At 47.6% G+C, this 23,854-nt stretch overlaps 1 protein-coding gene across 1 annotated transcript; it reads right to left on the bottom strand.

Annotated features, from left to right (window-relative positions):
• Nucleotides 1-1,219: 1,219 nt before the first annotated feature.
• LOC132069575 (T-lymphocyte activation antigen CD80-like) lies at nucleotides 1,220-22,832 on the bottom strand. Its single transcript, XM_059465874.1, has 6 exons — nucleotides 22,702-22,832; nucleotides 11,571-11,894; nucleotides 9,608-9,889; nucleotides 7,907-8,032; nucleotides 5,176-5,299; nucleotides 1,220-3,794 (listed from the first exon to the last, which is right to left on the bottom strand). The coding sequence occupies exons 1-5, from the start codon at nucleotides 22,781-22,783 to the stop codon at nucleotides 5,193-5,195; spliced, it is 921 nt and encodes a 306-aa protein (XP_059321857.1). The 5' UTR covers nucleotides 22,784-22,832; the 3' UTR covers nucleotides 1,220-3,794; nucleotides 5,176-5,192.
• Between the last annotated feature and the right edge of the window lie 1,022 nt (nucleotides 22,833-23,854).

Raw genomic sequence — 23,854 nt, 5'->3', positions numbered from 1 at the left:
TGCTGGAGTTACTCTGCACAACATTGTCTGTACCCAGAAGGGTGAGGTGGCCCATCACTGTCCCCACAAAGCAGGAGACCAGAATTCCTGTTCCCTTTTCTTGTTCTCCTACTAAAAGGAATTACATCCAGGCAGGATTTTTGGGCGTTCTTCTCATAAGAAAAGAATCTGTTCTGGTTGAATGCTTTTCCAGATAATTAGTGTTGATTGAAATACAAACAGTTGATCCCACAGAGTGTATTCCACCCACCCAAAGCAGATTTTTGGCACAGTTTGCTTTCAAGAAGGTGTTGTGTTTTCTGACTCCTGAAGTGAGCATTTAATTTTTTAAACACTCCAATGTAGCTCATTTTTCCATTGAATAAACATGTGTATTTCAGGGCTGTCATCAGCCAGCTGTGATTTTCCTTTTCTATGTGTAAGTGAAGGATCTGCATAAGCAGAGGTGTGGATATATCTTTCCTTCTTCCTGCTTTAAGCTGTATGTGTTGGTGACAGTAATGGTGGTGTCCTCTGCCCCCCCAAAAAAAGAAAAGAGACTTTTCTAAGTCACATTTTTGCCATTATGCACACAGAGCGATGTCTTATCTTCTTTTTTTACCTTCTTTCTTCTTGCTATTACATCCCCACCCAATATCCCACACTCTTATCTGCACAGCAGTTCTGATGACATTTAGCTGTGTCATTGCTCTGCCTCTATTCCTGTTTGGTGGTATTTGATGTGATGTCTAAAGAATACTAATTTTCCTGTGCCTGACCATTGGTGCAGGGATGTTTTTCCATGAGAAGGAAGGCTGAACCAAGGTGTAGCAGTTATGAGGATTTTCTCTCTGTGCAATGAGGGCTACTACATGTTCTTAAGGGGAAGCAGAGACTTCCAGCTACAATCAAGATTAGCAGCCATTTGTTTCTCAGTTTCCTACTGAATTTAGCTCCCTGCACTTCCTTATTTCTTAGACTCCCAAATGGGGAGTGAAGAATTGGTTCAGAGTTTGTTTCTTACATACCTGTAAAGGATTCTTCACATCCCCACTCCCTCCACCCCCAGCAAAAGCACAGCACTGAAATTATTGACCCTCCACTTTCAGAGTAGGTAACCCAAGGATCAGGGGTGCAGTGAGAACACCTCACACTGGGTTTTGCTTTTGCAGGGAGCCTCCTGTTTGGAGGGAGAAGGATGATCAGTGGCAAACAGAGGTGTGAGGGGTGTGGAAGTCACAAGCTGGGTTACCTGAGTGTCATTTTGTCATCGCTGTCAGCACACTGGACAGAGCTCTGGCTTGATGCCAGCTGTACCTGGTACAGCTTTGTCAACACCTGCATCACCTACCTGGATGCTGTGAAACGGTGGCTAACATGAATAACAGAGGTTCTACCCAGTGCATAGACATGCATCTTTTATTACTAAGGAAAGGAAACCGAGTTGACAATTTACTTTTTAATACGATTAAAGGAGGAACCCCAGGAAGCATTATATACAAAAGATCCAGGGTAAAGAGAGCAGCTCACTTGCTACAATGACAGATATGAAGCTGAGAAAGTGTCACAGAAACCATTTGTGTGCAACTCACTGAATACAGCAAAGGCAATAGAAAACGTGATCCAGAGTATTAGTGCTTAATGAAAAATTAACCAAATAACCTGATGCTAGACATATTTATCAGTGAAATTTTTGGATTCCTTTAGAAGGAGTTACTGGAAGTGTTACTGGAGTCTGTGGTGATGTGAAAAGGTTTGGCACAGAGCAAAAGACAAACCCTTCCCCAGGAGGCTGCATAATCACTGGTCAGGGCAGAAGAAGAGAGCATGGGGTAGTGAGAGGGAAAATGTGCTGGTGCAACTGGCTGAGCTGTGGTGTGGTTGGCAAGGTGCAGCTGCAGTGTGTCTATAAGGAAAAACACTGCTGGAAATCAGCAAAGTTGGAACTGAATGCCAGGAGAAGGTGGTCAGCCTGCAAGGAGCTGGTGGTTTGTGCTGGAGCAAGCGTAGGCTGAAAGAACAGGAAACCTGAAAAGCGTGACACACATCACTCATGCACCAAGTCCTGCAATAGGTCAGGCTGCCTTTTGAAAACACCCTAATTTCTGTCACTTGTGTTCTGTTTGCATCCAGAACACACAAGTGCAACTGTTTTCTTACCCCACAACTTACCTCCTTTTCTCTGTCTAAAACTCCTCTGCAAGAATGTTCTGAAGTTCCCGTTACACCTGACACAATGGGAAAGCAGTAAAAAGGTGATGGCACAGTGTGACTCGGCAGGAGTAGGAAGGGAGCATTGTCTCATTTTTTACTTAATCTCAGAGCTCAGTATCCTGTAAACCATTTTTAATCCTCCTATTTTCTCCAGCAGTTTCTCAATATGTACCAAGTAGAAAAAAAGTGAAATGGATGGACTATGTCTTTGCTGTGTCCTAGGAAGATAAGCAGCTCAAGTAACAACATATCCCACAAAGAGGATGGCACTGTGCTGTCAGACTTTGGTTTGCCCTGATAACGTGGATAGAACAGTGAGGGAGTGGGTACAGCTTGCAGAGCAAAAGGGAAAAAAACATTCCAGTCAAACTCAGGGCAGAGTTGCTTGGGAAGCTTATTGGGGGTTGGGGCATTTTCCTCCTTTTCCCTCAAAATGAGAAGCCATTTTTTCCTACACAGTAGGCAAGAATGTCACCTGGATCAGATGAGTCCTGTTCAACGTTAGCATCCTGTAGGGAAATTCCTTGTAGTCCTGGCTGGGTAGAGAACACTGGCAGAAAGAAGCAATGTTCAATGCAAAGCAAATATCTTCACATTGCTGTGAGAAACTCCCAAAAATCTGCAGAGCTTTCGCTAACAAGTATCCCATGGCAGATGTACACGCAGAAGCAGAGCCAGGTTCATGAAGCAAGGCCCAGAGTTACATTTGATGACAGCAGTTACACAGGAGATCACCTCTGGCTGTCACACAGGTTCCAGTGGGGCTTTACAGGTGTGGCTGGGAAGGAAGGAATGCACTTGGAAGCTCGGCCATGTGTGTGCACAGGTGGTGTGGCTGTACCTCGGTGCTTCGGCTGGCAAGGCTGTCCTTTCATCCTTTCAGGAGACAAAGGTTATGAGAACTTGTGCCACTGCAGTGGGTAAGCAATATTCATTAGCTCTTAGGAGTGCTGTCAGTGTGTATCATTCCCTAAAAAGTCTCATAGCGCTGCAAATAACCATGAGGCACACAGACTCGCTTCCAAGGTGTCTTTTTAATGAAAAACCTGTCCACTATTTCCTCTTTAGGGGAGAAGGGATGCGTATCTGTAATGGTCGAGTCCAAATCCAAAGTCCTCCAGCAGGAAGAAGAGATGCTTGTGTGAGGATGAACATTAAAGAAGTTTTGGCTGCTCCCACTCGCAGCGTGGAGGCACAAACTGATGAGATTGCATGTCAGGATTTGGGGTGTCCCACAGGGCAGCTCCGTGTTACTGAAGGGGTAGGTGGGCATGGACTCCCTGCTAGGGCTCTGCAGGTCCCTATTGTCACAGAGACTTGTCACATAGCAGGGTGCTGAAGTCCTGGTGTGGCACCGGTGACATCCTTCTGCCCCTTCTGCAGGAACACGGAGGCTCCTCTCAGCTGGAATCCCTGTAACGAGGGCACCGCAGGGTTTCTATGCCGTGGGCAGGGTTTGCATCGTCCACAGGAGGTCGTGTTCCAGCCGTGGTGAGCAGAGAGTTCTGCTGCTGCCACCCCCTCGCAGAGAGCCAGCGCAGCAAGCATCGCTGTACAACCAGCAGTGGAGTCTGCAGCGCGGGATGCACAGCGTCAAGAACCTGAGGGACCCGAGGAAGAGATGTCACTGATTTTTTTTTTTTTTTTTGGTTTTTTTTTTTTTTTTTACACCTTAAATGTAGCCCAGTAATGACAAACAGGTATCACCTGCGAGAGCCCTCCACAAGAGGGCTCCTGGTGCCTAAACTCGGAGCTGTTCTGGCCCACGCTCCCTGCAAAAGCCTTGGGAACAGAGTGAGGATGACTAGTGAACTGCTTCCCTCTTTGAGCAGCAGCAGGACATGGCAGTCAGCCACCAAGGAAGCACAGCTTCCATCCCACTCCACAGACAGCTGGAGTCGGGAAGCACCAGCCACCTACAGGAAAATCCTGGCAAACTTTTACAGCAAAAGAGAATGGGTTTATTCTGTAGGTGAACTCCTGCCACTCCCATCACAAAACTCCCCAAAATTCATGCTAACCAAGGCTCTAGTATCTGTTCCAGACAGGGCCTTCCCCAGAGGAAAACATGAGTGGGTGGTCAGGTTTGGAAATGAGACAAGTGGCCTGAATGAGAGTTTCCCCTCCTTTCCATCTCCAAGCTATTGAATTTTTAGATTCTGCAGGGCACAGTTTGACAAAGTCGTGACTTCCAGGACCCCACAGCTGTTGCCCTAGCACATTACCCTGGCAATTCTGCAGGCATTACCCTGGCAATTCCCCACGCTGTGGTGAGAGCAGGACATGCAGTCACCTGCATAATGATGTGAATAGGAACAGTTAGCTGCTAATCTTCACTTAACTGTCTTTTTGGAGGACACAGCCCTGAAAACTGCTGAGCTCTCAAGCCAAAGCAAATATAATCCTTTGTAATCATAAAACCTTGGCAAGCCAGACTTCCCCAGCCCTTCTTTTGTAACACTCCATTATCAAAAGTAACTCCTTTTGAAATATGAGTGTTTTCTGGGCCAGCTTGAGGGAGGAAACTTTTCCTTCTCTGCTCTTGCAGCTGCTGAAGGGAATGGACATATCTCAGAAGTGGACAGGCATGTCTGATCATACCGGGAAAGCTGAAGTTGTTCTTTTTCTCCCCCCTCCCTTACCACCATTTGGTCAATGCTCAGTTTCTATCAATCATCAGTGATGTTCCCATGTTGAGGCATCAGATCAGGCTCACAGGGAATCAGCCAGAACCTCTGGGTGGTGAAGCCACATGTGGCACCTGAGGTAGGGACGAGTAACTCACAAATGAGCCCAACGGGAGTCCAAAAACACGGCCCAGTGTCCAGCTGGGGGGCCCGTGAAATGAGCACGGGGCAATGGCAGGGGATGTCCCCGCAGATCTGACAGCTGGATGACCTGTGCTGGTTTGAGCCAACACTGCACAAGCATGGAATGGTACTTGAGAAACTGTTTTGCCAAGAGGAGAGTGAAGAAAAGTACCTGCAAATGCTATCTGGTCATACAGACGATGTTTCAGCTGTCACTTTAGAGATCATGGGTGCCTTTGTGTGTTCTTTCACACCCTCTTCCACAGAATCCTGGTGCTTGCAACAGCGAGAACAAACTGAAAAAGAAGATCCTTTGTTAGTACATGGATATGGTCCTGATAGAAAGCTCTGTTAGAAATAAATATTATCTATATACTGTCATGGGGATAAAACTGCTCTCGTTAGCACAGGGCATAAAAACAAGTTGCTACATGCTGAGATAAGGTCAGAAGGGAAATGATGATGGAAGTTACATGCCACTAATTGCAGTTTACCTATCGAGTGAAAGAATGCCTGTGCTAAAACCAACAAATCCTTTCAGTGCTTTAGGAGGATCTCAGATTAAGCAGATCCCCTTAATATCTCACCATCTATGACTGAATTTCAGTAGTTCAGGTTGAATCTTGTGCAAATGTGCTGGCACAAATTATGACACGTGAATCCTAAACTATTCTTTAGGTGATCTCTAATCTTGATGCTCTGTGTTTTCATTTTTAAATTACTGCAAAACAGGCTGTGAGCTCCTCAGAGTAGGCGGCTGTGAACCTCAACAAAGCACCTGATTGTTCTGGCTACCACAACAATCACGGATCTGAGAACTTTTTAGTTTTGTTTTGCTCTGCCTTTCTATTCCTCCCTCCCACACTTCAGCTCTTTGAAGCATGGCTTTTCGAGCTCTTAGCAGCTCCTGACTCAGCTTTCCATAGCCCAGAACAACAGAGGCACTCTCAGACCTATTCTGAGCTCTTGACCTGCAGCAGCACCCACTGGAAGAGTCTTGGGGCAGATCCTGCCCTTCCCAGACAGGTGCCCGTGCACAGCAGCACTGAAATGGGACAGCCACACAAACTGGGAAGCTGGGTGGAAGCTCTGGCTTCAGTTTCTCACACTTCCTGCAGTTTCTTTTACAGTTTCTTCCATGCCTGGTCTGGAAATTGGCTGAACCAAATAGCACCACCTGACTCAGCAAATCTACTCCCTGTGTGTATTATGGAAGTGGGACTAAAAGGGAAATTCCAGTTAATATGGCCATGTGCCATGCTGTTTGCAGGTGATTGCATTCTACCACATGGGTATGCTTTTTACATCTGCTTTCAAAGCAACTCAGTTCCTATTTAAAAGGCTATTTCAGTGTGCTCCAGGATCTTGCTAATTTAATGGTAAGGAACCTTTTAATTTCCAGCCTATATTTGTTGAGAGCCAAATCTTCTGATTCCAGTTCATTTTCTCCTATAATTAGAAGTTCATTATACATGCAGCTAGCAGCACAGGCTGTGATCAACTGTGATTTTCTTGGTTTCAGCCTGCTTGTTGCTTTCCTGTTGACACAGCCCCAGGGAACAGCAGGGGAGGAGAACTGGCACTGGTGTCATAAGGGCACAGGGGTGGAAAATGAGGAGCTGCACAGGTGTGACCCAGAGCCTCAGCCCTCCAGAAACTTCCTTTCTTTGTGATAAAACACTCAAAGGAAATTAGCCCAGCTTGACTCAGTGGTCACATTGGGTTTTTGAAGGGATGTGGTTGATGAGGAGGGGAAAAGAAAAATAGTAATGAGACCTCCACACATCTGCCTTGGGAGTGAATTTGTCTGAAATTGAGGTAGAGGTACCAGAGGACAGAAGCAGGGCAAACTTAGAGGTGTCTGTGAGAGGGCTGAGCCCTTGCTGCCCAGAAAATGACCTTTTCCAAGGGGGAATACCATGGCCAGGTGGTGAAAGTGGCCTGAGCACAGAGCCCTCAGTGTGGGATTCTCACCCCCAGATGTGACCTGGCAGAACTCAGCTGGGTGTTATTTACCCTCATGTATTTCCAGGGCTGCTCTGCCAAGCTGCTCACAGGCTGTGGACAAGGCACCTACTGCTGTCGACTTTCAATCCTACCTGCCTTCGTAAATCTGTTAAATGCCTGCCCACATCTTCAGGGACTTTCTGGCAAGGTCAGCTTAGGCATGATTAGGAGCAACAGCTAACAGATATGATTTTTCTGAAGATAAAAAAGTAACTCAGCTGCCCACTAACCCTGAGATATCTGAGGTCCCCTTTGCCATTGAAAAATGCTTGGAGACTTGGCTAGAGTTACTGAAGACTTCACAGGATGGGACCAGACACTTTACTTGTGCTAATTTTGGCTGTACAAAGAACACAAATCTAACTCTCCTGGTTGGTGTTCTCATAAAAGTGGGACATTGCTCTGCTGAAGTCTTTCCTGTGGCCCTAACACAAGGTATTTTTATTACTTTAGCTCAGTCACTTTCTGAGGGATGATGCAGGGTGTGGAGAGAGATCCAGTTTTGAAGCTCTCCGTGCTCAGTTGGATCTATCATGATCACCAAGATTCTTGGCACCCTAAAGCATCTTAATACATAAAAACAAACCTTTGTGAACCTCTTCATTATCCCTGATTTTGGAAATAGTTTGATCTGCTGTCAAAACTCCCTGTCACCTCTCCACTCTCAAACCTGAACTCAAGTATTTCCTGCACACAAAACCATGAGCTAGACTTAGATTTTGTGACAGTGGATGCTAAAGGAAAAAAAAAAAAAAAAAAAAAAAAAAAAAAAAAAGGAAATGAGAAAAAGACACAGAAATACCTGGTGTGACAGCCAAGTTTCTATAAATGTGTATCCTACATAGAAACTTCATCAGCACTAAGAGACACCTTCCTGAAAAGGAAGCTGCACTTACCATGCCTTGGGAGGTATCTTGCTGCCAGGGTGATAGCCAGAATGAAGGTGATAACGATGATAATTGAAGCAGTAATGACATTATAAGGTGGAGGCGCAGGAGGAACAACGCAGTTGTTTGTTTTTTCTGAGGCAGGAGAAATAAAACATAAATAGGCCTTAAAGGATATTGGCGTTTTCATGTAAGAGCAGGTATGTGAATTTCAGGGGTTCTGGCCAAATTCTAACTCAGCTATTCAGCCTGAAAATGGATTTCCTCAATAAACAAGCAAACAAAGCTGAAATTTCACCTAAATTTCTTCCATTCACCCACATTTGCTATGGGCTGAAATTTTTAACACATTTACTGAACGTAAGAAGCTGGGTCTTTGTGCAGAACAGGACTGAGACAGCAAATATTTAAAGACACATGAGCTGTTTCAGGTAAATGAGCTAGGCTTGGTGGAAAACTCCGAGTTCACAGCTAGAAAATTTCTGCTCTCAAAGGTACTCTGTAGTTTCCCTTACTGTTTTCAGCAGATTTATGCCTAATTCTTTTCCTTTTGGAGTCACAGGTGAAGCAGAATGCATACCAAAATGGGAGTGGTTCCACATCCTAAAAGTCAAAAAGTGGGGGGCTTGTGACTGCTGTGGCTGTGTCAGTGCACCCTGCTCTGATTGCTGCTTTTCTTTTTTGTTGTTGCTCTCTCTTTCTGTACAGTGAGCTATTCGTAACCTTGTTCTCCCTTCATTAGGAACATTATGCTCTACATCCAGCAACAGCCAATATTCATAAAGCACCAGTTCCTGGCATTTGTTCTGAAGCTGAATGGCACCTCTCCCCACAAGCCCCTTTGATTTTAGTAAGATAGATGAATAAGCTACCTTGATGAATAAGCTACAATTCCCTAGCAAAAATGCTGCTCCTCTGTCTTCCCTTGAAGGTGCCCTTATCTCCACAGTAAAAACATCAGGCCCAGAGATATTTCAGAATACTTTTTTTGGTAACAACATGAAAAAAAAAAATCCTTTTGGTTTTACGAATTTTCTTGCAAATCCCCTTCTACTGCAAAACATCTGGACTGTAGTGTGCTGCCTTCCCTCACGCTGTTCCCACTTGTGCCTCAAGCTTTTCAAAGCACAGACTTATCTATTATGCCATCACTTCTAAGCCATGCTCAGTGATGGAATTCTTTTCCTATGAGTTAACCCTGTGTTACATTTGAAAGCAGAATTTTGTCTAGACCCCAGCTGACAGTTTCTTTCAATGAAGCAGGGACAAACATGCTTGTTAAATGAGGAAATTCTTTTAAAGTGCAGCCTGTGGCTATTAAAGCACACGTGTTTCTCTGGTCCCTCTGTTCAAATACCAGGTCTGTGTCACACAGCTGGCAAGCAAAACCATGCTGACATGGAGGGGCACGGGGTGGTGGCAGCCCCAGAGAGCCACCAAATGTGACATTACCAGGTCACAACAGGATCCAGTTCAGCTCTCAGAGCAGCAGGAAGACAGAGCTGCCTCTGCTTGTCAGTCACTGTCGTAACTCTCCCTTCCCACCCCAGCTATCTTCCAGCCTCTAAAATATTTTGGTGTATAATTCAAAGGCAGGATCATTGGGTGACCCTTGCATGAACACCTGCACAAAATCTGCTGCATTCTATAGAGGCAACTCAGCAGATTCAAGAAAATAGTTTTGTTACAAAAAACACGAATAAAACATACTCAGAAGCAAACTGGTGGACGTGGCAAAGCCACCGTATTCAACGGAGCAAGTGATGGTGACGTCTTTGGTCACGTTGAGCACCCTTTTTCCAGTGACATTGTAGGGGCTGAAGCTGGACTCAGACACCCAGCTGGCATTCCACTCCATGGACACGTTGTTGAGGGCTCCAGAGAGTCTGGCCTTGGGGAAACCTCCGTGAGAAGAACAGGTTATCACCATCTCAGTCAGCTCGCAGGAGTCAGCGGACACTTCTGCCGTAATGTTGGGCTTGCTGAAGTCAGCTGCAGCAAGAGAGGTTTGGTCACCATTCTGTCAGGCCTCAGAGAGGTTTGTAGCCCCCAAACCCAAATGGTTACCATTCTGTCAGGCCTCAGAGAGGTTTGCAGCCCCCAAAACCCACAGCCAAAGCAAAGACTCCCCTACCTGAAGGGCACTCACCATGGGAAGTTTTTCCTGCCTGTGGGCTAGGATACCAAGCAACCAGTCACTAGTGAAAGGAACTTGCCCAACACTGTGTGGCTGAGCAGTGGCAAGCAAGGAGAGACAGTTTTCCCTCCAGGCCCACTGCCATCCAGCCTGGAAAATTCCTTCAGATGTCCCAGCCTGATTCCAGCATTTCCCTTTCCTGATCCCCACAATAACTTTACCCCATTTCACCAAAGGGAACAGAGGTCTGCTGTTGTATTTATATTGTTATTATCATATTTCTAGAGCCCCATGCCTTCTGAGTGGTTTGCTCACAAGCAGCTCCTCATAGCAGTGATGTTGCAGCTTCCTCACCAGGGCTCCTCCAAGGCTCACCCAGACCAGCCAACCCACCCCCTTTTATCCCAGTTATCTTCATTAGCCACAGTTGCTGCCCATCACAGCTGCAGCCCATTTACAATAACTAGAATTGGGACAGGGTCACTTATACAATACAGAGATCTTTTACTGCAATACATAATATTTACTCAGGCCCCCATAGTCTGCCATAATTATTTCAGCTGGCCTGTTAAGACAGCAAGGGGATTTCTGGCCGGAAAGAAACTGGAGTATTTGTGGACAGGAAAAGAGATCCGTAGTTTTATGCAGTTAACTCCTCAACCCTCATGGTTAAAAAAGGGTGCTGGCAGTACACTTCCCTTTTTTCATGCCAGTTCCCAGAAAGATCACTAAATTTGTCTCTGTGCACATATGCCCTCAGACCAGCAGGAAATGGCCTCCTCAGGAGGCTTGTCTTTTTTTTTGTTGGCAAATCTCCTGACTTATCTGGAAGATGCATGTAACTCTCTGCTGTTAAAGGTATTCAAATGCATGTATATATTTATATATGTCACTGGTATCTCTGGTTGAGATCAACTGCCACAAAAACGCCGGTGGAAATGGAAACTGTCAGTGGAACTTTTTGTGGGCTACCAATCTAAGAGAAGATTCAGATTCATTTTGAATGAAGGAACTGGGTTTCTTTAATGTAAAAAGCCTCAAAGCTCCATGATTAATTCAGCCTTAGGCTGTGGAGCTGCAGTGCAGCTAGCTCCACGGGGGTTTGGATGCAGGGCTGGGATGCTGCCATGGCCACCCTATTTCTCTCTCAGCTTGGTGTTGCTAAGGGCAAGACTGAGGGCTTGGTTTTGTTTTGACCCAAAGACAGCTGCCTCAGGCACCCATCACCAGTGATACCTGGGGAGGGCCCCAGGAGGGATCCTTTCACAAGAGGAAGACATCAAGGGGAGGAGGTTGGGAAAAAAATTCTGTACCTGGGGTAGGTTTAGAAAGGTAAGAAGGGAGGCTGCTGGAATGGAAGCAGTTAATAAGCTTTCATTACTGTAACTTAGCAAGTTAACAGTCTTTCAAGCTTCCTGATGAAAGTCTATCTGCTACGGTATGAATAAGCTCGGAAGAGCATCCTCGACCCCCAGAAGCCGGCACTGGAGAGGCAGGAGGTGCCAGGTGCCAGGTGCCAGGAGGCAATGCACGTACCTGTGACAGAGAGGATGACAGACTCGCTGCACACCAGCACAGAGTTGCGCTGAACCACGCACTGGTAGGAGCCGTTGTCCAGGATCTCCAGGGGGGAGATCCACAGCGTGAGGTTCCAGGGGTCCATCTCTGTGCGGTTCTGGTACCGCTCGTGCTGGGAGATCACCTTCCCCTCGGAGTAGGCCAGCACCACGTCTGTGACGTTCTTCTGCCAGTACACCCGGTACTTGTGCAGGCTTTCTGAGCTGGGGATTTCATGGCAACAAGGCAGGCTGGCCTTTTCCCCCGCTTTGCTTTTGACCACTTTCTTCTCCAGGGCTTGGCCTGCAGGGGAGGGGCAAACGAGAGTCAATGAGTCAGTGAGTGGTGCAGCCTTGTGCCAGGAGCTGCTGCCCAAAGCTCACCCCTTTGTCTCTGACTGCTCACATCCCTCATCAATCAGCCCCTGAGCTGCTCTACAGCTTCAGCTCTGCACTGAGGGCAGCCATCCTTGGGCACTGCCTGGTACATCACACTCCACTTGCACTCAGGATCATGACCCAGCGGGCACACAAGGATTGCTGAAGGCAAAGGCAGGAGAGGTGCTTGCCTGAGCACAAATTTTGCTGGTCCCTATGAAAACAGGGATAGGAACACACATGCACAAACTGCTATCTCCTCTGCTGTCTCTTTTCAGAGCCTGGTGTTTGGAAAATCTGTGTCACTCTTCGCTGGGTTCTCTGCATGCCTAACAGGGCCACAGTGGACTACTTGGTCAGGGGGGCTGGGGGATTTTTTGTAGTTATATTTTTATAAGGGAAAAATCCCCAAAACATTCAAGATCCCAGAAAATAGAATCAACCCTACAATGATACACAAAGGTTGCAGCCACACGATCATCAGCCTTCCAGCATTATCAAATGAACAATTTTGCCTGGTCTAGCTAGAGCAAATTTATCTTTGTGAAAGCTCATGGGATGACGTGGAACCAGCACAGATGTTCCCCAGCTCTCGGCCAGTGACTGTGCTGGTGCCATACCTGGAGTACAGCCATGTGCTGACAACAATAAGTTGAGACCCTTGCAGGGTGAAATTAGGTACCACTTTGAGTATGTGAGTAGTAATTCCCCAACTAAGCACCGCGCTCTCGTGATCCGCCTTGCTTTCCCACTCCTTCCTCTTTCCACATCCAAGGGAGCAGCCCAGCCAAGGAGTTCCTGCTGCTGCTGGAAGGTGACCCAGCATGGACACAGAGCCCTGAGCTGCACTTGAGTTAATGCAAGCCTGGGGATGATGTGCACCCAGCTTTGTTAGTCCAGAAGATCAGGCTGCTCTCTGTCCTGCTGGCCTGGCACTCATCTCCAGTGGTGGAAGTGGGATATCAATCTGTTACACTCCTGAGAGCAGAAAAACAAGGAAAGAGCTGTCCTCAGGACAGAAGAGATTCAGATTCCCTCTTCTTTCCCTGCAGAACACACCTCAGCAAACACAGCTGGGAGAGGAAGCTGGAAAGTCCTGCCAGGCTGCGTGTCACTGATGGGGACAGCGCCGCATCACCCATGGGCGCAGGGGACGGCCCACAGGCAAAGCCTGAGTGTGAGCTGAGCAAAGCGCAAAGCTGAGCCTCAGAACACTGCCCCAGCAAACCTGGCTGATGCTGGCTCACCCCTGACAGTCCCAGCCCGACTGCAGCCCCGCTGTCCGAGGCAGATGCAGCGCTCGGGCCGGACCGGGATGCTGCTGCATTCACATTCAGCCCGTCCAAGGCAGCCACCAGCTGCTTCCCTGCCAGCCCTCATTTGCTTAGCAGTGACTCACAGACCCTGGGGTGACTCAGAGACCCTGGGGCCACTGTCACAGCAAGGCCCCTGTGGTGACTTGCTCACAATCCTACAGCTGCCAGTGCTGCAGGGAGACAGGCAGATGCTCAGCCAGTGCCCCAGCACAGCTGGAGTAAAGCCCAGACACAAACAGAACATTTAACAGACCTGCAGATGTGGCACTCAGGGACATGGTTTATTGATGGACTTGGCAGGGCTGAGTTAAAGGTTGGGCTCAAAGATCTTAAAGGTCATTTCCAACCTAAATGATTCTGTGATTCTGTGAAATAAATTTCACTCCTCTCCCCTGCCGCACACCCAGCCCTGCCCCACTTGCATACTTGACATTAAATCTGTAGGAAACACACCAAAAATACTGTGGAGGTCCTAGCAACACTATGGAGTGTTTTAATATTAGTTAAAATAGAATATGTAATTAAATTAGCAACTTCTTGTTTAACTGGTTTCCTTCTACTCAGCCACTCCTCTGCTCTTCCAAAGGGAAAGTTTCATTATTTCCCCCACTTCCAGTACTTCCCCTTCTAATGCATTGCTGATCATGAGCAACCAGGCTGGGGCAGGCCAGGAGCTGGTCAGCAGACTGACCTCTGTCAGCCATCAACTGGTAACAAAATGAGAGAAAAACTAATTCTTCCACACAGGAGAAAATCTGCCTTGTCTTGCCAACCTTTGCAGACTGAAACTCAGGATTTCTTGACATCAGCATTTAAATTGCTGCTACTAGACCTACCCTGCAGGAAGAGTTCTTGCCCTTTCAGGAATGCCCTTTCAGCAATGCCCTTTCAGGAATGCACATATATTTTTGGCATTCACAACATCCTCTGGCAATGAGCTGTACACTTTGATTACATGCTGTGTGAGAAAGAATTTCGTTCTGTTCACCTTAAAAGCAGCCCACCTCAGGCTGTGATTGCTGAAGTTGCTTCTCCTGCTCCTCTGTGTGTGTTTGTGTGTACATGTGTTTTTATCTTTGACCACATCTTTGCTTGTTCTCACAGTGCAGCTCTTACTATTATTGGAGAGACTCGAAAGAGCAGCCAGTCAAACATCCAGTCAAAGTTTGGGACTGATAAGGATCATTTTCTATTTCCTTCTGCAGCAATAGGAGAAGCGTAGGTGTACAGTAAATGTCAGGGTGACATCACATCATGAGTTGCATGAGGTTCTCCCTACCTTGCCCCTCAGAGTCTCCTTTGCAACCAAAAGGAGAACAAAAACTTTCTCGGGAGTACATGTGCAGGGGCTGGAAACTCCTGCTGATGTCATGAGTACCCTTAAAAGGCTCTGCACCCTTGAAACTGCAACCTGAGTGCTGCAAGCCTGAAGGAACCAAAGTCCATGAAGAGTCATTCAGCCCTACAAAAGTCCCCTTTCACTTTAGAGGTGAACTGCAAAGCAAAAATGAAAATCCAGTTTTGTGCCGTTTCTGCGCTGAATGCTCTCTGCAGCCAGGCTGTGGGGAAGGTGTTCACCATGGAAATCATTTTTAATGACTTTTCTAGAAAAAGATCCCTCCTCTTCCCACCCCTTGGAGCCCACCCACTCTCTTGCTGTGCACACACATCGCTCCATCATTGGAAGCCCGTGGCAATGCTGAACTGATGGAAGGGCTGACTTTCTCTTCCCTGGGCATGAAAGTTTGCTTCATTCAAAGTATGCCTGTGCTGCAGATGCCCCATGCAGCAGGGCTAAATGGAACAGAAAGGGATATAGAGGAGAATTGTTCCTCCTTGTCTGCTCCAGAGTCAGGAGAGCCTGTATCCCTATTTCCTGCACTCTTTGCCCAAGCCTTGACTCAGAACTTCCCCAGCCACAGAGAGCTTTGTTATCCTGACCATACATGCAGACAGCACACAAGAGCAGATTTCCTCTGGCATAGAGATTTGACAGCAAAAGGCAGCTCAAGACCTAGCAATGCCCTGCAGAAGCAGCCTCAAACTGTTGGGAACCTCCAGATAAGTCCTGGTGAACAGAAGCTCCAAAGCCATTCTTTTCCCCTGCATACCCCATTTCTCTGCCCTTCTGAGCCTTGCTTTGCTTTTTTCCCTTCTGGTTCCCTATTTATTTTTGCAACAGCAGTTGGTATCTCTACTCATAAATTAATGGCATCACTGACTTTTCCCAGGACCATGCACCTGGGATTGCCACTCTGCAGGTAATTCTGCAGCCCACACCCCTCATTTTCTGTGAATAGCACAGAAATTCACCCTAAACTTGCATGATTTATCCTTTGAGAGCAATGCAGTATTTTACAGGGATTTCCAAGCCAAATGAGTCAAAAAATCAAGACATTTTGAAAAGCTGCATCTTTAAAAGACTAGACACTGCCCCTTGATCTTGTCTTTATCCCAGGTGATTTTGCCAACGAGGAATGAAATCCTCCCCAGGCTTTCCATGGAGCCAAAAGCCAGCAAATGTCGTGTGCTACACATGAAATGCTTTGTGTTTAAATCAGTGACTCCTGTGAGCACACTGATGGCAGCAAGACCCTGCTGGATGCCCAGATAACCTCTGTGTGGAGACACTGGCTCAGTGTCTAGTGCTCATCCTAGGGCATGATGATGGCATGGCAGCTCTGAGGCAGGGAAATGCTCTGAACAGGTTTTTCTATAAGTTCATCCTTGCTTTCTTCTGTGCTGTAACCTCAGGGTACCCCATCCATGTTTTATGCACTTCCCATCTTTATGCTGCCACATTCCTTCTAAACAAAAGAGTAACCTTGGTTAGACCAGCTCCATACTGCTGATTTGGCAATTATAACACTCCCAGCATGTTTTGGTGTCCCACTCCATCAGCAGCCTTCACACACTGTTTTATTTTGTGTGTGTTTGCACACCTTCACCTGTAGTGAAGAAATCCCTGAAGCCATGGAGTGGCTCTGAAAACCAGAGGGTGATCTGCAATTATCATCTGAGAAGACAAAAGAGAATCTGAAATACTTGGGCAGAGGGGCTCCAGCTGACACCTCCTGCTCCAGCTCGGGTTTCAGGACTAGTGCAGATCCAAATCTCCTGCTCTCTGAGTCAGCCTGGGCCAAGCCAGCTGCCCGGGTATGTCCAGGCTGCTGTGTTTGTAACATGAGTAAAACCGCGACCCTGCACAAATCACCGCAATGTTCTCAGCCTGGCGCCAGGCAGCAGGTCAGATCCAGCAAGGAGCTGGATGTGGAACCTGAATTACTCACAGATGGGGACTGGATCATGTCTTAGACACTGCAGAGTGGGAGGAGAGGATGGAGAGCTCTGCAAACCAGCAGGGACACACGGCCGTGGGGACAGAAGGACATCTGTGACTTGGAGAAACGAACAAAAGAAGAGACTTTCTGAACCTTCTCCCCTTCTCCATTCCCAGCCTGTGTGACCCTGATAGAATAAAAAAGGGCTGGGAGCACCCCTTAATCTGGATGTCCTCAGAAAGTTTGCGTATTTTATTTCCTTTAGAGTTCAAATTCCTACATCTTGCTCAGCACTTTTTGATTTCCCAGCTTGGGAGCGGAAGCTAGATGTGGCATTTGTGTAAGAGGGGCTGGTAGGGGAGATTTTCCACAAAGACAGACAAAAATAAATTTGTTAATTTTTTCCCCTGCAGTCTGTGTCTCTTGCTGACAGGATCACTTTGTACTTCCTCTATATTTATCTCCCAGCTGAAGATGTTCTCAGATAATTTTCCTAATTCCTGCAGCACCACTGCCATGCATGCTACTGTCCTCACAGCAGTTTCTGAAATTGAGGTCCTCCCCACTGCTTAAGGCTGTAGTTTTCTTCAGTGCTTACTAAATCTCTGTCTCACATGCTCCCCAAGCAGCCAGCCCTCTCTTGAAACTGATAGAAGGTGAAAGTAGCCAGTACCTAGGAAAATCAAGTATGATACCTCCCGCATAAGCCCGCTTCAAAGTCAAAAAATCACAAATTAAAATTTTTTTTTTTGGTGTAAAGTATTTGCCCATAGCCATAGCAACACTAACCAGTGCAGCTAACAAAAAACACTGCAGGCCTGCCAGCAGTGTTTTAACTTGTTAGAAAAGCTGGTCTGTGCTCAGGCTCTGACTCACGGATGCTCTGCAGACAGCCCCAGCAGTCACAGAGATGACACAGCCCAAGGTAAGAGCTCAGCATGGAGAGTGGTCACTAACCACTGGGACCCTCAGGAAAGCAGAGCAGCCCAGAGGGGTCTGGGAGCTCCAGAAGCTGCAGAGGGAGAGGGAGGAGAGCCTGGGGCAGGTGCTGCTGGAACACTGAGAGCAGGGCAGGGCAGGGCAGGGAAGGGCTCTCTCCTTTTAGGAACCGGGTCTGACAGAGAGCTCTGCTCTCTCTGAAGCACTTCCACAGGGACCAAATCCCTGTCTGCAGGGCACTCAGAGGGACACCTCCATAGGGACCAAATCCCTGTCTGCAGGGCACTTAGAACTACACCAGAGGGTGCCTGCTAAGGCAAGAGCAGCAGTGAGCAGAGACTTCCTTCAATCGTCTTTTCTAACAATTTTTTATGTGATAGATAGGAACTGGAGCTCATCAGAAGGTGGATGTCCTTTTAGCTCAGGGTAGGTAGAAATGCCACCATTAGCCATCAGTCAGCACTTTCTTTTCAGTCAGGCAGTCCCCTGGGACCAATGATATTTTAAAAGCATAACAGTGAAAAAGCAGAAGCAAAGTCCGTGGCATTTCCGAGTTGGGAAAGATTTACATATTCTCAAATGAGCTCCTGAGACTCCCAGTGGTGGTGCCCCTCCAAAGGGGACAGAACAGCTACAATTAAACATAAAGTTGATCTATTTCAAAACAAAACTGACCTCCTTGTGCCAAGTGAACAGACTTCACTGCATCCAGCGCACCTGCCTTGCCACCCTGTAGAGGATACCACATCCACACGTGCACAGCATTTATACTGGGAAACACATGCTTAAAAGGAAGGAGAAACCTTCACCCTGGAGAAGAGAAGGTCCCAGGGAGACCTTAGAGCAGCCTTCCAGTGCCTAAAAGGAGCCTTAAAGAAGGCTGGAAAGGGACTTTTCACAAGGGCATGTAGCAATAGGACAAGGGAGAATGGCCTCAAGCTGAAGGAGGGAAGGTTTAGATCAGATATTAGGAAGAAATTATTTATTGTGAGGGGGTGAGGTGCTGGTTCAGGTTGCCCAGGGAAGTTGTGGATGCCCCAGCCCTGAAGGTGTTCAGGGCCAGTTTGGGCAGGACTCTGAGCCACCTGCTCTAGTGGAAGTGTCCATGGCAGGGAGCTCAAAACAAATTAAGATTTAAGATCCTTTCCTACACAAACTCTGTAATTATGTGAGAATTTCTCTGAATGTGGAAATTCTCCCCCAGCCTGGCATGACCTTGGGATGCAGCCAGACAGCAAACTCATAATGATCTCATGCCTTCCCCATGCAAGCAGAGGGGATCTGGGTCCCTTTCCCTTCCATCCCACATGTTCCTGTTCCCCCTTGCAGGGCTCTCCAGAGTCTGGTTCAATACACCAGTCTAAAAAAAGAGAAAAAAGGAAACTTTCTGCTAAGCTGGAGGGTGCAGTAGATAATCCAGGGATCAGACATGTGCAAAGAAGAGGAGGATCACAAACCAGAGAGGAGCAGGATTGCATCTCCTGGTGGCAATGACCTGTTTGCGTCCCTCAGCTGTGACTCCTGTCTGCATCCATCCCCTTTCAGGGGGCACAGTGTAGGTGTAAAAGCAAACTGGCTCTGAAAAAAGCTAACTCACCACAAGAGAGGCAGAGGGATAGCATCAGTGATTTATATCAGATTAATTACCCCCATTAAACCACACTTGGAACTCAGAATCTAGGCAGTGATGAGCAGGAAAGGTGAGAGGGCATAAGGGTGGCATATTCTGCTGGTAATCTACCACAATTAACAAAAGTGTCCCATCCAAACTTTGCACGTTTAAATGCAGGAATGTCCAACATGCACACAGCAACAAGGACACAAATGTCTCAGTGATCCAAGAAATGCAAAAAAGCTGCTGCAGTCAGAGCAACACAAGGTCACTGCAGCTATCTGGGTTCATTCCGATCTAGCTGGAAAAAGGAAATGATGTGGGTGAAAGGAACATTTGACCCATAGCCTTACAAACTGGGCATTTATGCTTTTAATCTATTTTGTGTGTTATAATGTAGCTTGTCTAAGTTGAATTTTCTGTGGTTTTCTTCCTAAGGAATTCTTTCATTTAAGAAGAACTCAACAGAAGAAATAAAACAGTCTCTATAAGCAAAGAGCAGTGGGCTTTGGCTGGGTTTCTGTTTCTCCAGACAAGCCCTTACAGCAGGTTTCACTCTGGACAGACTGACAGACAGAGAGAGGAGTTCCTTACATCCGCTGCCCTGGGTTTCGAAAGAGTTTTTTTCCCATGTGTCTGGAACAGGAGACAGAAACTCATCCGAAAAAAGAAATTAAAACAACAGCTGAAGGCATGAAGGGGAATAGGTCAGAAACTCAATTTGCATCCGCTGATCAAGTGGGCAAATCCGGTGGGTAAAGAAAAATTTCTGCCATCCCCACTGTGAAATCTGCCCCAGCACAGCCCATAGCACAGCTGGCACGGAAATCAGACAGCAAGCACCTAAAGGTCATTGCTAGACACTTCAATATTCAGGGTGGCCACAAAACAGGGAATCTTTCTCAGCCCTTACTGTCCCTTTGTGAAGCCCAGCTCCACTCCCAGCTCTTTGCTGGGAGTCACAGCAGGGAAGGGGATTCCCGGAATGAGTTACTGTGAGCCACTGCTGGCTGACAGAAGTGGATATTCCCCCTCCCTTCCCAACTCTCCAGTAATTTAGAAAAGCTGTAGGGAATTTTCTTCAAAACTTCTCAAAAAATTTCACCCCTGGGAAGAAACCGAGAGCTAAGTGGTCCCCAGCTGGAAGAAAAGACTCCAGGGAAGTTTAAAAATACTCCATGGACACAAAGCTGGGCTTGCTGGGTCCCTGAAGTCAGTGCCTGTGGTTTGTTTGCACACAGGGCAGGGAAAGGTCATACTGAGGCACTTCAAGCTGTATTTTTCTAGGATAACAAACTGGGACTGAGAACATGCTACAATTTGTATGTAGGTGTGAAGGTGCAACGGCAGGACAAATCCAAGCCCGTGGGGATACCAGCAGTGCATTCAGATAATAAATAAAAGTGTTTGTGCTGTAACCAAGGCTGTTTTGCCATTCTCTGCTGAGACAAGGCAGTCTTGTTCATGGACATCTCCAGCAGCAGATGACATCCCAGAAGCAGCTCTAAATTACACTGGCATTTCAGTGGGACACCTCAGGTGAATATCAGAGTAGCAAAATTCAATTCAAAAGAAAATAAATGGATCTACATAGCTTGCACATACACGAAATTCCTATGAATCAACCTTCAACCTTTCCAATGAAAGACAACCTTCAAATCCCTTTTAATTAAGCCCCCCATTAATGCTTTCCACTGCTGTGACATGAAAATTCAGCCAGGCATCCCCTCTGTTACTATTTCACTCACATGAGTTTTACAGAGGGCACATGCTTCCATCCTAGAATGCTGCCTGAACCTTTTGCTACATCAGGGAGGTTTGCCAGCATCAGCACACCTGGGCCAAACCAAGGACACAGGCTCTGGCTCAAGCCCTGACTGTGCCTTGATGTGGTCATGAGCAGTCCCATGCAGGGTCAGTCCTGTAAAATGTGTAATTTCCTGTAAAATGTCCTGTAAACGTGGTGACTCACTCAGAACTGTGTGGAAAGTCACTGCCAGGCCGATGGCAGACACCCAGGGCTCCACTGTTTTGCCACAACAAGGTCAGGACTCGGTCCTTGTGGTCCCTGTGGGCAGCCTGGAGAGGGCATCACCCACAAGCACCAGCACAGCTTTTAAAATCCAGTCCTCAGTGGGTAGTGCTCCATGTATTTTCCAGGAGTACTGAGGTAGGAATGCTGATCTTTGGAGAGAAAGGGTTCAGAGTGTGTGTGAGTGCATACAGAGAGGAAAACAAATGCATCAGCCACATTATCAGTCTGCCAAGCACTGCTCCTGAGGCACCAGGACTTCCACTGACTTGTTGCTTGAGAAGCATCTAAAAATTGTGCCCCAAAAGTAAAACTAGAGGAACAGTTAGTTTTCTTATCAAACTCCTGTTTCTAGTAGTGGATATTAGCATGCATCAAACTATACATCCTTTAGCATCCTTTATACATCCTTTAACCAGAATAATTTTCAGAGAAATTACATGACTGGCAAATTACCATATTATTGTAATTACATTATTAACATACCACAAGCTCTTAAATTACTGTGAGAGAAACAGTTCTCTCTATCTCATGATAGATTGTCTGCCTGATGCAAATACAAGCAAAATATATTTGTGCTTGGCAGATGCTTTGCAAGCACAGAGGCAGGGGAAGGAGTGAGGGGAAGACAGAAGAGCAGAGATCCCAGAGCAACATTTGAGGTCATTGCTTTCTTTACAGTGAGCTCTGCAATTCACTCCCTGATAAATTCTCCAAGTTTTATCTTAAAATTCTGAGGCTGAAACTCAAAATGAAGCCTGGCATCAAATACCTCCTGTTTTACAACAGGAGCATGAAAAGCTCCTCATTTTGCATCGCTTGATTTTTAACAAAAGCCCCAGTTCTGCCCAGGTTTGCTCTGGAGCAGCAATGAAACACTAAAATGCCAATAAGCACAACTTATTTTGCATCCACAACGAACTCCAGCTCAGAAGTGAATTTTGTGTGGTTTCCAGGTTAACATTTCACATATCTGAGAAGACTCATCCCAAGCCTGTTGAGGCAAGGAGCGATCTGTGTGAGATTTATGGCACATCCTCAGAAAAGGACAGGGGACAGCCCAGGCAGGACTTCAGTGGGGATTTGTGCTGCTGGAGAAAGAACTCTGTTCTGTGCTGAGCTGCCCAGGAGGTGCAGAGCACCCCGAGCTGCCACCTTTGCCAATCTTTTCCACCATGCACCCACTCTGAACCCCCAAAAAGCTGCGGAAACCACGCCGCTACTGAAACCGAAGCCCAAGGGTTGTGCCATGTGCTCCCCACAGACATCAGCTGACCAAAAAAACCCTCATTTCTCTCACCCTCATTTCTCTCACCCTGGCTGGGATGGGAGAGCACCATGCCTGTCTGGGAGCCAGGAGCCTGGTGCAGTGGCCTGGGAAGCCGAGAGCTGAGGGCTCCTCAGTGAAGTGCCAGCTGCCCCAAACCGTGGGCTCAGCCGTGGCAGAAGGCACCAGGAGTGTCCTGAGGGCCACCATCCCCTGTTGACCATCCCATGGGTGCTGCTGCTGGTTGCCAGCCCCTTCCCACACTCCCATCCTGGCTCCTGCTTACCTATCCCAAGGCAGAGCAGCACCAAGAGCCCGAGCCTCAGGCACGTCCTCAGCGCCGGTGGGGAGGCAGGCAGGCACATCATCTTCCTACAGCTCCTGGGCTGGGAGGAGAGGGGAATAAGGTTAGGGAAATGGAGCCTGAGGAGTCACAGCACCCTCCTCTGTGTCCCTCTGCCTGCTGCCACCACCAAAAACCCCGAGCGCAAGCCCAGCGTTTCCCTCCCCTGGTACCTGGCGTTTCCCTGGCAGAGCAGCGCCGAGGCCAGCCCTGAGCAGGGAGGATGCAGGGGCTCAGTGCCAGGCCATGGGGGCCTGGCTGCTGTCCCAGGCTGCTGAAACGCTCCCTGGCAGGGTGCAGGGGGAAGTTGTAGTGCTGGGAGGCTGCTCAGCCTCATAAGTCACCTCACACCGCCCACGGCTTCCTCACGGGGCGTGCGCCATGGCCAGGACGCGGCGCCCGCGCCCTCATCATCCCCACAGACTCCATCCCTCGGGATGCTCTGGGTGCTCCTCCAGCCAGGAGGGGCCAGGCAGAGGGACCCTGCCTGTGGATGTAAGTGTCAGGCAGTGCTGGGGGCTTTGGAGGTTAAAATGCAGCTGAGTGAAGCCCTGATGGTGCTTTGGGAGTAGTTGTATACAGCTGTGTTTGAAATTAAACACAATGCCTGTGCCACCATTTCAGGCCCAGCAGGATGTAATCCATCAAGGAATGGATTTTCCAAAGAAAATTTAAGGAGGATTGCTTGGGCTGCACGTGATGGATGTCATGGCTGAGCACCTGGACAGGGAGTAGGATGTGACAGCAGGGCCAAATGTGGATGGTGGTGGTGTCACCAGAGAGCATCCACCAGCCCTGTGGAAGTGGAACAGCACTTGCCTCCCCAGAACTGTGTCCTGCCTTCCCCAGAAGGCACCCACTGCTCACCCAAGGCCCCAAGGGGAGAGGTGTAAACAATCCCTGCAGACAATCCCTGCTTTGAAGCCTGGAAGGGCAGAGCCATCACCAACCCAAGCCAGTCCAGAGCAAATCCTGGGCAGAAAAGCAAACCACTTAGTAAGTAAGAGCCTGAGGGAGTAAATGCTTGCTAAGTGATATAGATTTGTACAGATACTGCACACCCTCCTGCAAAATAAATAAGTCCTGGTATGGTGCA

This window comes from Ammospiza nelsoni, chromosome 2, assembly GCF_027579445.1.
Source record: "Ammospiza nelsoni isolate bAmmNel1 chromosome 2, bAmmNel1.pri, whole genome shotgun sequence".
Taxonomy (NCBI): Eukaryota; Metazoa; Chordata; class Aves; order Passeriformes; family Passerellidae; genus Ammospiza; species Ammospiza nelsoni.
The sequence above is the reverse complement of the archived record's forward strand: the minus strand, read 5'-3'. Positions and strand labels throughout refer to the sequence as shown.